The sequence below is a fragment of the Ochotona princeps genome, chromosome 17 (assembly GCF_030435755.1).
Source record: "Ochotona princeps isolate mOchPri1 chromosome 17, mOchPri1.hap1, whole genome shotgun sequence".
NCBI classification, from domain to species: domain Eukaryota; kingdom Metazoa; phylum Chordata; class Mammalia; order Lagomorpha; family Ochotonidae; genus Ochotona; species Ochotona princeps.
In genome coordinates this window covers 34,448,069-34,464,918 of record NC_080848.1, presented here as the reverse complement: position 1 = coordinate 34,464,918, position 16,850 = coordinate 34,448,069, and the positions used below count along the sequence as shown (strand labels likewise).

General features: G+C 54.2%; 1 protein-coding gene across 3 annotated transcripts in view; it reads left to right on the top strand.

The window, feature by feature from the left end:
* RAB11FIP4 (RAB11 family interacting protein 4) overlaps positions 1-16,850 on the top strand; it is an 89,788-nt gene that overhangs the window by 18,795 nt on the left and 54,143 nt on the right. For 2 of the 3 annotated variants that reach the window (XM_004594007.3, XM_058675736.1), the window contains exons 2-3: positions 9,446-9,533; positions 10,789-10,877. In XM_004594007.3, coding sequence (XP_004594064.3) covers positions 9,446-9,533; positions 10,789-10,877 — 177 coding nt within the window. Of the gene's footprint in view, positions 1-9,445; positions 9,534-10,788; positions 10,878-11,597; positions 11,638-16,850 lie in introns of those variants that run through there. The other variant, XM_058675741.1, reaches the window with a different exon arrangement.

Genomic DNA, 16,850 nt, shown 5'->3' with positions numbered 1-16,850 from the left:
CATCAGCTGGCAGTGTGAGGTGCTGCCGGTGATACCTTGCCCTTGTAGGCACTCCATACCTGAGAGCCACTGGAGGTGTTCCAGACGAGGTGCAGCTGACAGACCCCGAGTCCCCCCTTGTTGGCCTCTTCCCTCGGTGGCCAGTGTCCAGCTGCCTCAGACCCCTGCCTTCAGTTTAATCACTTCTCTCCCCACCCCCGCTTCTCCTGCTTGCTGCCCACCGCGTCCATGCCCACCTCTTCCCTCGCCTAGCTGGCTCTCATCAACAACTCTGCCCAGCAGGTCTGGATGTGGGATGCCACATGCGTCCCTTTATATAATATTCGTTATTAATTACTTGAAATGCAAAGAGAGATTGGCCAGTCTTCCAGCTGCTGGTTCACTCAAGTGTTCTCATCCACCAGGGTCAGGCCAGGCTGAAGCCAGAATCCGGGATCCACCTGGGCCTCCCACATGGGTGGTAAGGACCCAGGGACTTGGTCCGTCATCAGCTGCCTCCCACAGTGTGGTAGTGGATGCTGGATCAGAAGTGGAACCAGGACTTGAACCCAACACGCTGCAGGAAGTGGTGACTTAGCTGCTGCATCAGATGCTTGTCCAGGCTGTATTTGGTTTTGGTATCAGGGCAATGCTCGACTCATAGACTCACTTGCGAACTGTTCTGTTTTCTGGAGAGATTGGGTAGAACTCATGTTTCTCTTATGAGACTATCTGGGTCTGAGGTTTTAGAAGGATTTCCTGGGATGAACTAATTAATTTCTGGGACGACGTTGTGGCACCGCCGATTAAGCCATCACTTTGACATCAACTTCCCTAAGCACTAATTCAGGTCTCGGCTGCCCCACTTCCAATCCAGCGCCCCACTAATGTGCCTGGGAAAGCAATAGAAGATGGGCCCAGGTGCTTTGGTCTCTGCAGTCATGTGAAAGACCTAGACGGAGTTAAGGGCTGCAGGCCTGGCCCTGGCCCTTGTGATCATTTGTGGAGTGAACTAGTAAATGAGGTTATTCACTAGTGAGTGAATGAGATTATGAAAAAATTATTTACTACTTACAGTGCTATTCAGACCATCTGTTCTTCCTGTGTGAGCCTCACGGTTTTGTGTCTTTCAAAGACTTGGTTAGTTATTTCATCTAAGTTATAGACATCCTGTGCCCATCGGTGGTCACAGCATTTCCTTATTAGCCTTTTCAGTTCTGTGAAGCCATGGCAGCATCTCGGCGTTCATTTATGATACTGGCGATCTGCATTCCCTCGCTCTGTCGCTCTGAAGTCTGGTCAGAGGTGCACCTGTTGGATGAATCTCCTCAATGAATCAATTTGTTGTTGTTGCTTTTCCTCTACCATTTTCCATCTTTCTGTTTTTAATTTACTTTAATGTATCTTTAATTTCCCTTGGGACTTCCTCTTTGTCTAGTGGAATACTTAGGCTGATGATGCGTAATTCCCAAGGATGTGGAAATTTTTCAGATGTCTTGCTGTTATTGATTTTTTTAAATTCCTTTTTGGTGAGAAAACATAATTGCATGATTTCAGTTATTGTAAATGTATTAAGTCCTGTTTAGTCTCTCAGGAGTTGGTCTACCGTGCCAAATGTCCCCCGTGCAGGAGGGCATGGCGTGCCCTGCTGTGAGTGCTCCGTGGTTCGGCTTGGTTGTGCCGGATAGTAATCTTCTTCGGCCCTTTCCTGCCCTTGTTGATTTTCCCTCAAAGTGGTTCTGTTCTTCCCTGGAGCTGAGGTTTGAAGGTCCCAGCTCTAACTGTCAACTTGTCTGACTTTTTCTTTCAGGCCTTTTAGTTCTGCCTCACTTTTTTTTTTTTTTTTTTTTGCAGCCCTGTTGTTAGGTGCCTGTACATTTGGAGTTGGTATGTCTTCTGAGTGAATTTTTTCCTCTAATGTTTCTCTGAACCTCTGGTGATTTGCCTCGTTGTGCTTAGTTAATTCCAATTATTCCACCACTGTTTTTTTTTTTCCTGCCTCCATTCTGCTATTAGTCCCATCCAATGAATTTTGAAAATGTCGGTTACTTGAAGTTTTGAATTTCAGTTCTAAAAAAAATTTCATTTGGTCTTCAAAAATCCTCTTTCTCTCTCTTGCTAAGAATTTCTGTCTTTCCATTTATTTCAGGAGTATTCCCCTTTGCTTCATGCAGGGTAATTTGGGTAACCTCAAAGTCTGCGCCCTATAATGACTGCGTCTGGCTTGTCTCGGGTTCAGCATTGTCCACTGACAAGCCCCCCTTGTGGCTGCAGTTGAGGAGTGGGCCGGGCCTGTACACACAGCCCTCCAGCTCCCTCCTGCCGTGCTGTGACCCGGCCCACTCCAGCTCTGAGGCCCCTTTTCCTCCTTTCTCCTGGCAGGCAGGAAGATTCCCTCTGCAGGAGTTGCAGGTTTTCCTCATGGGCGTGGCTGCTGCCACCTGCCAGCATGCCTCATGGGAGGGGACTCAGAAAGGGAAAATACCAAGGTATCTCTTCCTTCCCTCCCACTCAACTCATCCGTAAAGGGCCTCTTTCCTCAGTTTCTCATCAGAAAGAGGACTTTTTAAGAAATTAATACATTGATTTTAGAAAAGTTCTACACAGATGGAGAGACACAGAGAAAGAGACAAAGGTATTTTCTCTGTGCTGGTTCACTCCTCAGATGGCCACAATGACCAGGGCCTGGACCATCCTCCGCTGCCTTCCCTGTGCGTGGCAGGAAGCTGGAGCCGAAGTGGGATGGCCATGATCAAGTTCCCGTGAGACGCCTGTGTTATAAGCAGCAGCTTTACCTGCTAACTACAATACAGCTCCCCCACACTGAACACACACAAGAGGAGTTTTTATGGCCCATTTTCTCGTTGTAACCTACTGTGCAGCCTGAATCTAGGTTATAAAATAGATGAAGAAAAAAAAATTAATCTGAAAACATATACCATCTTTTACTTTTTGCTGTCCTCACTTCACTGTTTTCAGAATGCTCGTTTGGTTTGATGTCACCTGCCCAGGGCTCTGGTTGCAGTCAGTGGAAGTGATGAGGTGCAGTGTGTTTGCTACTGTCTCACCGGCACCAGGAGGCTTCCCTGGCCCCTTGACTGATGTCTACTTGACACGTGTCGAGCCTGTCTCTAAGCCGTGTGTGGGGTGCCAGTCGGAGCCCTCTGCTTGAGCAACACAACATGCTGATACTCTTTTAATATTCTGGCTCTCAAGCAAGACATCCCTGTCCCAATGCCAATTTTTCTAGAAGCAAAGAGAGCAGAATACAGATTTGTTCTTCTTCTGGTTACTGCATGCCACCACGCTTGGGAAAATAATAGTAATTTTTAGTAGACATAATTACGGGGTAAAGTATAAACTCGGGCACCAGGCCGTCGTGTCCAGCTGCCTCAGCTCAGCTGCGTGACCTTCACTCACAGGGCCCTCTCCTTTCTATGTCTCCGTTTCCTCACTGTGAAACGGGAATACTAACAGCTGCTGCCCAGGTTGTGGCAAGGGTTATGTGAATGCATGCATTGGCGCCTGGCACCAAAAAAAAAGTTAAGGACTTTTAAAAGTTTATGGAAAATAGAATATATATTTTTAAAAAGATTTACTTTACTTTTATTGGAAAGGCGGAAATACAGAGAGGAGAGACAGAGAGGAAGATCTTCCGTCCGATGATTCACTCCCCAAGTGGCCGCAACAGCTGGAGCTGAACCAAACCGAAGCCAGGAGCCTCTTCTGGGTCTCCCACACGGGTGCAGGGTCCCAAAGCTTTGGGCCATCCGACTGCTTTCCCAGGCCACAAGCAGGGAGTTGGATGGAAAGCGGGGCTGCCGGGGTTAGAACCGGCGCCCATATGGGATTCCGGGGCGTGTGCAAGGCGAGGGCCTTAACCACTATGCCAACCCGCCGGGCCCTAGAATATATTTTGATATAAAAAAGTATTGATATCTGGGAGCTGGGGCTGTAATGCAATGAGTTAAGTTGCCTCCTACAAGACCAGCATACCATGTGGATGCTGGTTTCAGTCCTGGCTTCTCCATTTCTGATCCAGCTCGCTGCTAATACACCTGGGAAAAGCATCAGGAAGATGTGGGAGACATGGATGGCAAGTGTCTGGCTTTAGCCTGCCCTAACCCTGGCTACTGTGAACATGTGGGAAGTGAACCAGCAGGTGAAAGATCTGTCCCTCCTTTCCCTCTCCCTCCCATCTTCCCTCCCTCCTCTCCTCCATTTAAAATTTTGTGTCATATGTGTGTGTGTATGTGTGTGTGTGTGTGTATGACATGTTTATTTGAAGCAGAACTGTCATCAGCTGGTTCACCCCCTAAATGTCCTGGACAGCCAGGCTTGGGAGAGGTTGAAGCTGGGAACTGGAACCATCCAGATCTCCAGTGTGGACAGCAGGAACCAAGCATTGAGCTGCCACCACCTCCTCCCTAAGTACACATTTGTAGGAAGCTGGAGTCAAGAAACACAGGCCGATTTGACCCCAGGCACTCCAGGGGGCGACACAGCTGTCTTTTTTTTTTTTTTTTTTTTTTTAAGAATTTATATTGGAGGGCCCAGCGGCGGCGTGGCTTAGCGGCTAAAGTCGCCTTGAACGCCCCGGGATCCCATATGGGCGCCGGTTCTAATCCCGGCAGCTCCACTTCCCATCCAGCTCCCTGCTTGTGGTCTGGGAAAGCAGTGGAGGACGGCCCAAGGCTTTGGGACCCTGCACCCGCGTGGGAGACCTGGAAGAGGTTCCTGGTTCCCGGCTTCGGATCGGCGCGCACCGGCCCGTTGCGGCTCACTTGGGGAGTGAATCAATGGACGGAAGATCTTCCTCTCTGTCTCTCCTCCTCTCTCTATATATCTGACTTTCCAATATAAATTCTTTTTTTTTTTTTTAAGATTTTTTTATTTTTATTACAAAGCGAGGAGTTTAACTGCTACGCCACTGCGCCAGGTCGACACAGGTGTCTTAACCCCAGGCTAAAAGTCTGTCCTTTAGGGGATATGCTGGCTACCTTGGTAATGGCGTGGCCAGTGTTTATTAAGCCCCTTAATGTGTGCACAGAGCCTCATAGTGGCACCATAAGCAGGCTGACCCCCTTCTCCTGAGGCATGGCAGCTGGGATCCCAGAAGGGTGAAAGGTCCGCCAAGTTCAGCCTTGCATTCCTGGCCATCAGGGAGGGGGGGCTCAGGGAGGATCTGGCCGGTGATCAGTTGGCGTAGCGGTGACAGCAGCAGAGCAGCCTTCCCCACCGTCTGGGCTCCACTGAAGAGATATGACCCTGGGGAATGAATGGGAGGGAGCAGACAGCAGCCTGAAGAAAAAGACCACAGAAATAGAATGGGGAAGCCTGGTAATTGAGTGGCCCCAAAAAAGGGAAGATCAGTGTTTTATTGCCAGGGAGCTGCCTGTTTCCCTGGCAGCAAGCTCTGCAGCCAGCTGGGAGCGCTTGGCGTTAGCTGCTCCTGTGGACCCTGCCAGCCAGGCCTCACCGGCCAGGAGCCCCCGGGGCTGCCCAGCCACACAATGTGTGTGTGCCCGCTAGTCCCCCATGCCCTGCAGGTGGGTCACCTGCTGCACTCCCTGCACGACCTTCAACAACCGCTCCCCATCCCTGCACTCCCTGGGACTTTGCCTATCTGCTGATGAAAAGAGGGACTGAGCAGCAGAATCGGGGGACAAGGTTACCCCATGTCCAGGAAGGTAAAGACTTGCTGAGGGGTCCGTCCCTAGTAGAGAAGGCTCTTTCGCGGCCGCAAACACTGCTGCTGTTGGAATTGTCCTAAGAATGACCCACGCAGTCAGGCTCACGTCCTAGTGGCCTGCCGTGGCTCCAGCAGGCGTTACCCACACCCCGCTGCCTGTGTGCTGGGGGTCCCTGGTGCCCATGAGTCTGTGTGAGGGCAGCAGTCAGCGCGTGGTGTGGAAATCACATCACATTGGCCTGCTTGGTGAAGGGCCGCAAGGCAGTGCGGAACCCTCATCTGTGGCCACTGCATTTGGGTGCTCCACAGAGAAAGGAGGCGCAGCAGACGGGGACCCTGCACTGCTCTAGGGTGCCCAAGGGACTGTGGCCGTCTGCTGCTCAGGAAACAGCACCCACCCTACCTTTGCGTCCCCCAGTCCCAGAGCGTCAGCTGCTCGGAGGTTACAGAGCCCTGCTGCTCCCTGGGTAGGTTTGAAGTTGGGGCTCCTTCTCAGTTGCTCCACACTCAGAGACAGACTCCACCCTCCTTGACTGGCACCACAGGAAATGAAGGTCTAGAATGAGGCCTCAGCACGGACTGTCTGGGCAGAAGCTGGGGCTGTGGGGAGGCCTGAGGTGCGCGTGTCCTACCCCATGCTTATGTTCGGCGATCCCCCCGACACACCCACCTGGAGAGAGCAGGAAGAGGTGCCACTTGCTGGGCTGGTGCGAGAGCTGCCCCACTTCCTGCAGGTGTCACCTGGCATTGCTGTTCTCAGAGGCCACGTCAGTGCCTGGCAGTGTCAGAGGGGGTGGAGGTGGCGGCAACAATATTGAGGCGGCTCTGGCTGTGCACAAGCTGCTAAAAAGCCACCTTCCTCCTTCAGGCTCTTTATAAAGCCCACCAGGTAACGGGTTCAGAGGTCTCAGAGGGAACACGGACCCTTCTGCCTGGCCCTCACCCCAGCCCCATGCCAGGGTGGGAAGGCAGGACAAACTGGAATAAAGGCACGAGCCAGAGCCGCACACTCAAGGAGGGTGGAGGTGGCTGAGATGGGGGCTCACTCCAGCAGGCCAAGTCACTGGCACTGACCAGGGCTGCAGACCCCTGTGGCACCTGCCATGCTCAAAGGGAAATACAATGTGCCTATGACTAGACTTGGACCTGGGGCACATGGCAGGTGGTGTAGGGGCATGGCAAGTCTTCCCTGACAGCACTAACCATCCCAGCAGGTGCAGGAGTTCCTTCCCTGCACACTGGACTGTGTTCCCATGGTGAGCAATAAAGCCAGAGAGGGTTCTAGAAGGACCTGGCTGTGCAGTAAATATTGACCAGAATTACCAGGGGAGATGGAAGGTGCCTGCAGTGAGGGTGTGTAGCCTCTTCTCCCCACCCCTGTGCCCATTTGTGCCTGTGTGTGGTCCATGTAACCACGTGTGCTTAACCAGCAGGAGCAGCGGCTACTGCCATGGGTCTGGCATGTGTGGCTCTCAGCCATGCTGCGTGGCAGAAGGGAGGCATGAATGAGAGAGTGTGTGTGTGTGTGTGTGTGTGTGTGTGTGTGAGTGTATACACCCATGTGCACTGAGGGACAGCAGCCCTCTCAATGCTAGACTGACTTAGAAGAAAGCCTCTAGAACCACACCTGTCAAAGCACTGAAATTCAAGTGTTAACATTTTTCAGGGGCCAGAGGCCCCAATTCATTAGAAAAGCCAATTGTTATGAAGTTAGCTATTGCCAAAAACCAGGAAAAAAAAAATACCATGGGCTGGCAAGCTCCAAGTTAGTTACTGTGATTGAGATGTATTTTTGGAGAGGAATTTGGCAACTTGTATCAAAAGCCTTAAGCATCAAGATGTGTTGTGGAACCGCTCGGGTCCCTGTACTCGCCAAATATATGTGAAACTTGTGCCGCATGCCAGGCCCGGTGGGGACCACCAGGTGTAGAGTGGTGATCAACACAGGCACAGCCCTGGCCCCCCAGGAGCTCCCTCTGTAGAGAAAAGGCACAAACGACTCAAACCATTACAGGAACCCGTATTTACAGACTGCAACCCAGAGTCTAGAGGCAAAACCTAGGATACCTCAAGGCTGGGCCGCAGCAGAGGGAACCCCAGCGACAGGGGCATGGTCAGGACAGAGCTGCACAGGGAGGCCCCAGACAGACGGCCACGGGAAGGACAGGCACCCCAGGGAAAGCAGCGTGTGCCGGGCCCTGAGGCAGCCAAGAGCTTCATTGCTTGGGGTGTGGTCAGTGATGGAGAACGTGGGAGGACAGGCAGTCACAGGCTGGCTTCCAGGGTGGGTGCCGGGGCCTACTGAGAGTGGGACAGTTAGATGAAACGTGCATGGCCAAGGAGGGCAATGGTGACAGCTGTAGACGGATGGGTGCAAGGGGTGGTATGCAAAGAAGGTAGCTGTGGGGAACAGTGGGGTCTGGGCTGGATGCAGGCGAGAGAGGGAGCAGCTCGGCCATGCTGTGGTGGCAGGAAGGGTAGGACAGGGCCGGCGAACAGGACCGTCCCAGCCACTGGTCCCGGAGAGGGCGGTGGCCGGCTTACCCAGGGACATTGGTATTTGAGGTGGATTGGGGGAGAAAGGCAACTGACAAGGACCGGAGAGGCCATCAGCCAGCTGCGGAAGACCCCAGGATGTATTGTGAGAGCCAGAAGATGGGGTGGGCGTTTGTCTCAGAGGTTGAGTCACGCCTGGGAGGCCCACAACCATATTGGAGTCTCAGTTCCGCTTGCAACCCAGCTCGCTGCCAACACGCACCCTGGGTGGCAGCAGCTGAGCACTCAGCCGGGGAGCTAGATGGAGTTCCAGGCTCCTAGCCTTGTGCAGCTGGGGACTGAAGCAGCCCATGAAGGTGTCTCTCTACACCTCTGTCATGCTGCTTTCAAACTGATGAAAGACCCGCCACACTGCCTCCCATCACAGCCATCCTTGGCTTTGCTCCAAACTTGGAATTTTCTGGGTTTTGTTTTTTGTTTTCGGTTGTTGTTGTTTTTTTTTCAAGATTTACTAATTTCTTTTGGAAAGTCAGATTTACAGAGAGAAGAGACAGAAAGGAAGATCTTCCATCCTCTGATTCACTCCCCAAGTGACCACAACGGCCAGAACTGAGCTCATCTGAAGCCAGGGGCCAGGAGCTTCCTCCGGGTCTCCCATGCCAGTGCAGGGTCCCAAGGCTTTGGGCCATCCTTGATTGCTTTCCCAGGCCACAAACAGGGAACTGGATGGGAAGTGGGGCAGCTGGGACACAAACCAGCGCCCATATGGTATCTCGACACATGCAAGGCTAGGACTTTAGCCACTAGGCTACCGTGCTGGGCCCCAAACCTGGAATTTCCGATCATTAATGAAACTGTCATGCACTGTGTTTTTCCAATCCTATTGACAGGGATTTGATCAAGGGTCCCAGAACTACAAAGCACAAAAATAAAATTTGTAAAACATGGCTAAGATTTTGTTAGGACAATAGGGAAGCACTCCTGGGTGTCTGGCATGGAGTTTGTGTCAGTTCTGTGCTGAAGAGCCGCCAAAGAGCCCCCTGGAGTCTTGACCTCCTCAAGGCCACCCGTTGGCTGCCCACGGGGAAGGGGCTGGCCTGCTCGTACCCTGCTTGTCCCCATGCGTGTCCCAGCTTGCTCTTGGGTCCCAGAAGAGACCTCGCAGCGGGCTAGCCTGGTGCTAACCTGGGATGAGGGGAGAGGTCGGAGGGCGCTGCTGCCCTTGCACCCTCGGGCTGTCACCATCAGACTCACACCTGTCCTCTTGCCTTCCCTCAGGTGGAGAAACTTGTCAAGTACTTGGATCCCCACGACCTGGGCAGGATCAACTTCAAGGACTTTTGCCGGGGGGTGTTCGCCATGAAAGGTGAGGGATGAGTCCTGGGGTCCCTCTCTGTCCTGTTCCCCCTGTAGGGAGACTGGCATGGCAGATTCTTTAGGGGTCCCAGGGACCCCCCTAGGTGGTCTCTATAAGCAGATCTGCCTGGTGACCCATGGGAGATGTGGGGGAGGATTTGGGCTCCCACAGCTACCCTAGCCCTGGGCAGCTATGGGACTGTGGGTATCCCTAACCTTCTGCCACAGTGTTCCATGCTCACACTCAGGGCTGGATGGGCATGTCTGCCTCCTCACTGACATCCGCTCTCCTGTCTTGCCCTGTAGGATGCCAGCCTCCCAGGGGCCTCCCAGGCCCACAGCAATGGGCAGGGCCACTCCCTCCCTCCCTGCGTCTCTCAGCCCCTCCTGACACCCTCTCTTCCTGCTAGCCCTTGTTGAAGGACGCGCCATAAAATCCCCTGTCTCTCCTGAATCCAAAAGCCAGTTGTGGGGCCGGGATGGTGCCGTTCTTATTACTGGGCTGTCTTGAGAACGTGACTTAGCGTGAGCTGCCCGCCTCTGCGTGCTGCTTCTGGGTACTCCAGGCACCCCACTGTCTGTGAAGGGAGCTGTGCTTCCTGCTCCTCACCTCCCCCCCACCATGGTGGCTATCACTGGGCCAGAGTCCTTCCCTGCAGGGCCGGCTTGGCCTTCGCAGGTGGGAAGCTGCTGTATGCAGCAGCCACGTCAGAGGAAGTGAGCCGAGGGTCAGGGACGGCGTGCAGAGGTTCCCGTCGAGGACATGGGGTTTGTTTGGACCTTAGGACCACCACAGGTTGCATCTGCGGGATGCCTGGGCCTGTTGGATTGTCCTATGTGACTTTGGGATATTTGCTCAAGGACATGGGGGGAGACGACCAGTGTGAGAGAGTCCACAGGAGGTAGAGCCCTCTGGGGGGGGGGGGGGGCCTGTTCTAGGTGTCCTGGAGCGGGAAGGACTTGGCAGAGTGCTCAGCCTCAGGGGGAGGTTGACGTGGCAATGCCGGCTCATGTCCCTTCCTCCAGGAAGGCCTCTTGGATTACCTCCACGAAGAGCCTGCCCTTTTGCACTGGTGACTCTCTCTTGGTCCCAGTAAAAGGGCACCATTTGAGCTCTCTTTGTCCAGATGCCGCCTCCCTGCCCCTTGAGGACCAGGACCACCAGTTTTCCTCAAGCCCTTCCCGCTCAGGGCCTGGCTGTCACAGCAGAGCGCCTGGGCCTAGCCGAGACACTGACCACACGTCGCCTGTCCACCTGCTCACAGGGTGCGAGGAGCTGCTGAAGGACGTGCTGTCCGTGGAGAGCACCGGCACGCTGCCCTGCGCGCCTGAGATCCCTGACTGCGTGGAGGAGGTAGGACCCCGCCACACTGTGGGCGGGCACTGCACTGCTGCCAGGTCTGGGTGGGCCAGGGCATGGCTGCCAAGTCAGGAGGTGCTCTCTGGGTCAGGAGCTATGCTGTGGGGGGCAGGCTTTGCAGAGTCTCTTTACTTTCAGTCGCTAAGATGAAGGGGGGACCTGAGCCCCAGGAGGGACAGCTGCGGGCAAGGCTGGAGGCCAGGCAGGCACGGCTGGCATTGTGTTTCCTTCTGCTCTCTACCAGCCCAGCACTCTCACATCTGTGCCAACAGGCCCTAGGTGGTTTTTCCTTAGTTCCCTGACACTAGCTGCACGTCCAGCCACTCAGTTCAGTCTGACACAAGCTGTCCCGGAGTTAGCGACAGACCCCACAAGTACAGGGTCAGTCCCACCTGCTCCCACTCCAAACCTCAGCCGCAGACCAGGTGCCAGGCCACTCACACTTCTGCCCAACCTCCCTCCTCCCTCCACCCCGCCCCCAACCCGGGACTCCCCACCCTGCTCTATGGTTCAATAATTCACTAGAACAGAGAACATTGCCCTTGAGGCGATTGGTTTATTGCTGAGGGTACAACTTGGGAATGGCCAAACAAAAGAATGCAGAGGCCAGGGCACGGGTGGGGGTGGGCATGAGCTCCTGCACCGTCACAGCACCAGCTTCCACGCGCTAGTGTGTACGCCAGCTCCCCCTACCACAGAGTCTGGTGGTTCCGGAATTCCCAGTTTCCAACTTCCAGTGCCTCCTCTCCTGGGGGTAAGTGGACCTGAGAGGGCCCCCTTCTTTCCAATCCCAGATGTGGGCTTTCTGGGGCTCCACCCCAAGTCCCCTGCTTAATAACTTCAGGTGTGCTCCACTCTTGCAGGGGAGTGTCTGGGGGTGTAGGAGCTCTCAGAGAGCACGCATGCGCTCAGGGGTGGAAGGGTCTGCTGGCAGGTGCTGTGGACTGCTTTGCCCTTGTGCGACCTTCAAGGGCAGCACCTTTACAGACCTCGCAGGCAGGGCTTGGCCCTAGATGCTGTCCTGGTCAGTGCGAGGTATGTGAGGCTGCGACAATGACCTGCTGTCCCATGTGTCCAAGGGCTCAGTTACAACCATCTTAATCAATTTTGCTTCAATCCTGGGATTGAGCAACACTTCATAAAAGATAAAGCATGCCGGTACTCCGAGCAAAGGAAGCCTGTGTTAGCGATAGAAGGAACCAAAGGCAGAGAGTGGACTGGTCGTCCACTCGTGCAATGGGCACTAGGGAGATGACTGGACAGTTCACATCAGGTTATTTCTAGTGACTTCTGTTTGAGGATTAAAGCAGAGGGAACCTTAACCCCGCGCCAGCTGGTACTGGCCGGATTGGGATTTCCCAGGAGGTTGGATAAACAGTTTCAGTGTAATGTCACAGAACTGGAAGCGTGATTGATTCTTTTATTTTTATTTGTGAATTTGAGTGGCAGAGAGACAGAGAGTGCCTATCTGCTGGTTCACTCCCCAACTGCCTACAGTTGAGGCCTGGGAGCTGAAGGCAAGTCTCTCCTTGAGCCATTGCTTTTAGGCTGGTTCCCGCATCCTCTATCTGAGGGCGTGGGTTCAGGACCCACTGTGGCTCCCTACCCCAGCTTCCTGCTGGTGCAGCCCTTGGAGGCAGCGCTGGTGGCTCGAGGGGTGGGAACCTCAGTGGTGACTCGAGGGATGGGATTCCTGCCACCTGCCCTGGAGACCTGGATTGCACTGCTGTCTCCTGACATCAGTCCAGGCCACTGAAGACGTTTGGTGAGTGACCCAACGGCCGGAAGTGCACGCACTCTCCTATACCCTTCCCTTTTCTCCCTTTCCCTCTCAAATAAATAGAAAGCTAAGATTCAATAACCGAAAGCATGGTCCAGGAAGTGTGTGAGGTAGTGTGTTGACGTGTGATTGGGTCCTACGTGCGGTGTGTAGTTGTGTGTGCAGTGCAGCACGTGTGTTTCCACCAGGGGCGCTACAGTCACGTGGGCGCGCCATGTGCTGCAGTGGTGGGATGGATAAGACCCCAGCAGGCAGTGGCAGTCTTGCAGCTCCCTCGCACTCTCATGGCAGCATTGTCCTTCTGTGGGCCAGCAGTTGCCAAAATGTCTTGTGCTGTGCCTACTGCTAACCAGCAATCCTCAGTTCTGTTCAGCCTCTGTTGGCCCCTCTCAGCCTGTGTGTTCCTGTGAGACACTGGGCTCTCCTGCCCAGCACGGAGAGTCACTGAAGGCCTCGAGACCCTTCTGGCTAAAACCCCCCGGAGCTGTGATGATTCTGTTTCCTCATGCTGACCTCCAGCTCGGGATGGCCCCCAAATACATGGATGCCTTTCCCGGCCCCATGGTGGCCCTTTGACAGTGGAGCTGGGTGCATGCCGGCGGGAGAGAGAGAGCCCAGGAAGAGGGCCCTGGGTGGAGGACAGGGGAGGCCGGCTTGAAGGAGAAGGCCCCAGCCCTGTGGGCAGACAGAATTGCAGCGTGTTGGTTTCCGGGTGTGCATTTGCAATTCCTGAGTCACCTTCACAAGAAGGTAGAATGAGTACTTCCTGTGGGGCCATAGCACAGAGGGGATTTTGTAAGGTGGGGGGCAAGGAGGAAATAACTGACTGGTCAGCGGGTCAGCGGGTTACTTCTGCTTCTTGTTTTTGTTAGGGTTAAGGCAGAGGGCAACACTTGCCTGCTGGGGGATGGGCCTGTTAGCTCTCCTGATTTCCTAGAAGGTAAATGAACAACTGCTTTTCAGCTTGGGGAGTGGTGAGCTCATCTCCATTTGGGGTGGCACGTTGGGCCTAGTGCAGTAACTCAGTCCTAAGCAAGGGCCAGATGCCCTTGTCACCCGGCCAGATGCCACCTGGGACCAAAGTCAGGCCCCAGGTGTGGGGCGGGGCCTTGCCGGTTGGAGGCAGGTGCTGAGAGAGGCTGGGGGAGGGGTGATGTCAGCTCCCGGGAGCAGTTCTTCCCAGGGTGAGCGGAACACCGAGGACTCCAGGGGGCTTTCGGGGTGGCCCTTTCCCTCAGTGGAGTGCTGAGCAGGAAGCAGGTTGAGGAGGCAGTCTGTGGGGTCATCCAGAACTGGGTGCATTCCCCAGTTTGGCCACAGACCGTCATATAACCCTGGGCAAGTTCCTCTCAAGTCAGTTTGCTAAGCTGTGAAGTGGGGCAGTTCTAATCCAGTGTATCTGTCGTGGAGATCCGTTGAGGAAGCAGACAGGTCCTGTGCTGTCCTGGGACCGAGCTAAGAGGTGGTGCTCGAGTGCCAGTTCACCCTGCTCCTCTCACCCTCGAATCCTGGTGTTCTGGGTTCGTGTCCACCCTGCACCCCAGGTCCTGGAGGGCAGAACCATGCATTCCCATGATGTTTGGCTGCGTTTGTGGCCCCCGGCTGTGCCATCCTCACTTCTGTGATAATGTGAGAAATGGGTAGGCCAGCATTGATGCCAAATGCCTACTCCTCTTTGTGCAGAAATACAGTTTCCCCTGCCAAGTCCGGCGGGCAAGGGGTGGCTGAAGGACGGTGTTGGTCACCTTCGCCATCCTTCTGGGACTGGCCTTGCGTGTTGGTTTCTCTGGGTTTGGGTTTTTCACTCCTCCCAGGCAACCCCCTTTCTGGCCTTGACAGGTGGCTGGTTGGCCCAGGTCCAGTGGAATGACAATGGATGGGTAGACAGCATGGGCAGCCTTGCTGGCCCTGCATGTTCTGCTCCTCCAGGCAGCTCAGCTGGCCTGGGTTCTGCATGTCAGGAGGGGTGAAGTGGGGCCCTCATCCTCGGCAGCATGAGTCTCCTTCCAGCTCCAGGTCCTGCAGCAGCAGCAGCAAGATCACAGGCAGGACTGTGGGTGGAGGGGAGCAGGCCAATCCTGCAGGCCAAGCCCTTGGTGTCCTGCTGTATCTCAGCTGTCCCCTAGGGGTCAGCCTGATACCAGGAGCCGGCCAGAGGCTGGGGTCTTGCTAGGAAGGGTCCCAGGGAACGGATCGGGAAGAGTGGCTTGGGGAGTGAATGCAGGGATTCCACACCGTTGCACAGTAGGAACACAGCCCCTGGCGGCCCCTCCCCGGTGGATTCCCTCCTCAGACCATGGGAGTCTCAAGACCCCCGTCCCTCTGGGCTACTCTGCCTGAGTCAGCTGCTTGGCGCTTTGGAGTAAGTCAGAAGATAGCCAATTATTGTCGCTCGGAGACAAAGGTAACAGCCTGTTTTTGTAAATAACACTTCCTTGCAACATAACCACGCCCATTTATGTTGTGAACACTGGGAGGGCAGAGGTGAGTGCAGTGGGCCCTTGGGGTCTCTGAGGAATAGGGTCCAGTCCAAAGGAAAAAAGAAAGGAAAAAGCAGGAATAGAGAGAGAAAAAGAGAGTGTGTGTGTGTGTGTGTGTGTGTGTGTGTGTGTGTGTGCTTCCATTTGCTGGCTCACTCTCCAAATGGCTGCAACAACCAGGTCTGGGCCAGGTCAAAGCCAGGAGCCAGGAGCTCTAGCCCAGTCTCCCTTGTGGGTGGAAGAGGCTCAGGCACTTTGGCCAGCATCTGCTGATTCCCTGGCATATTAGCAGGAAGCTGACTCGGAAGTAGAATAACTGGGACTCGGATCATCACCCTGATATGGGATGCCAATGTTGCTTCCGTGGCTTAACCGCTGTGCCGCAACACCCACACCCTGTCGCTTATTTTTAGCTTTGTGCATAATGATGGCAAAATTTTACACGTTTTGTAGCCAGTTCATCTGTTTTTTTCCATCGTGGCTTCAGACTTCAGTCTCATATTTAGCAAGGATTTCCCACCCAAGATTCTGAAACCACTTCCTTTTATTTTCATTCTGTGTGTTGGATTTTTGTGTTTAAAGCTGTAATCCATAGACTTACTTCTGATGTCTAGGATGAAAAGAAATCAGATGTTTCTCCTCAGTGCCTCTCCCTGTGGCCTCGGCCAGCCTAGGTGGGAACAGTCCCCAGGGGCGCAACACGCAGGGCTGGGAAGCTGGGACCTCCGTTCACCGCTCCCCTTCACACTGGGCCAAACCCCAGGCTTGCCTACAGAACTCAGGGAATCATTCGTGTCGTGGCACAGCAGCGAAAGGCGCTGCCTACAATGCCAGCATCCCATGTGGGTGTAGTTTGAGTCTTGGAAACGCCACTTCTGATCCAGCTCCCTGCTGAAGTGTCTGGAAAAGCAGCAGAAGGAAGCTGGCCCAAGTTCTTTCACATAGAACTGAGTGAAGCTCTGGCTCTTGGCTTTGGCCTGGCCTTGCCCTGGCCTTGCCCTGGCCTTGCCCTGGCCTTGCCCTGGCCTTGCCCTGGCCTTGCCCTGGCCTTGCCCTGGCTACCAGATGTCTGGGGAGTGAACCAGGCTGATGGCCAATCACTTCTCGTCTCTCTGTCACTCTTCCTTTCAAATAAATAAACAGGCATAATGACTGAATGGCTAAATCCTCGCCTTGCAAGAGCTTGGATCCCATATGAACGCTGATTCGTGTCCCAGCTGCTCCACTTCCCATCCAGCTCCCTGCTGTGGCCTGGAGGAGCAGTTAGGGACGGCAGAAGCCTTGGGACCCTGCACCCGCGTGGGAGACCTGGAAGAGCTCCTGGCTCCTGCCTTCAGATTGGTGCAGCTGCAGATGTTGTGGATATTTTAGAAGTGAATCAGGGGGTCAAAGACCTTTCTCTCTGTCTCCCCTTCTCTGTAAATCTGATTAGCTTTTCCAATGGGAAAAATAAATGTTAAAACAAAACAAATTAGTAAATTCTTACCCAAAAGAAAAGAGAGAGAGAGAGAAGTAGAAGAAAGGAAGGGCAGGAAGGAGACAGCGGAGTGCTGCTGCCCCAGGTTGACCCAGCGCTTGCCACCTGACCGTCCAGACCCCTGGCTTCATGTCAGGGGCTGCGGTGTGTTTCTCAACCACTCACAGCTCCAGCACCTTAAGCTCCAAAAACACTTTCCTGAACACAGTGCCCCTGTGATGCTGCTGGCC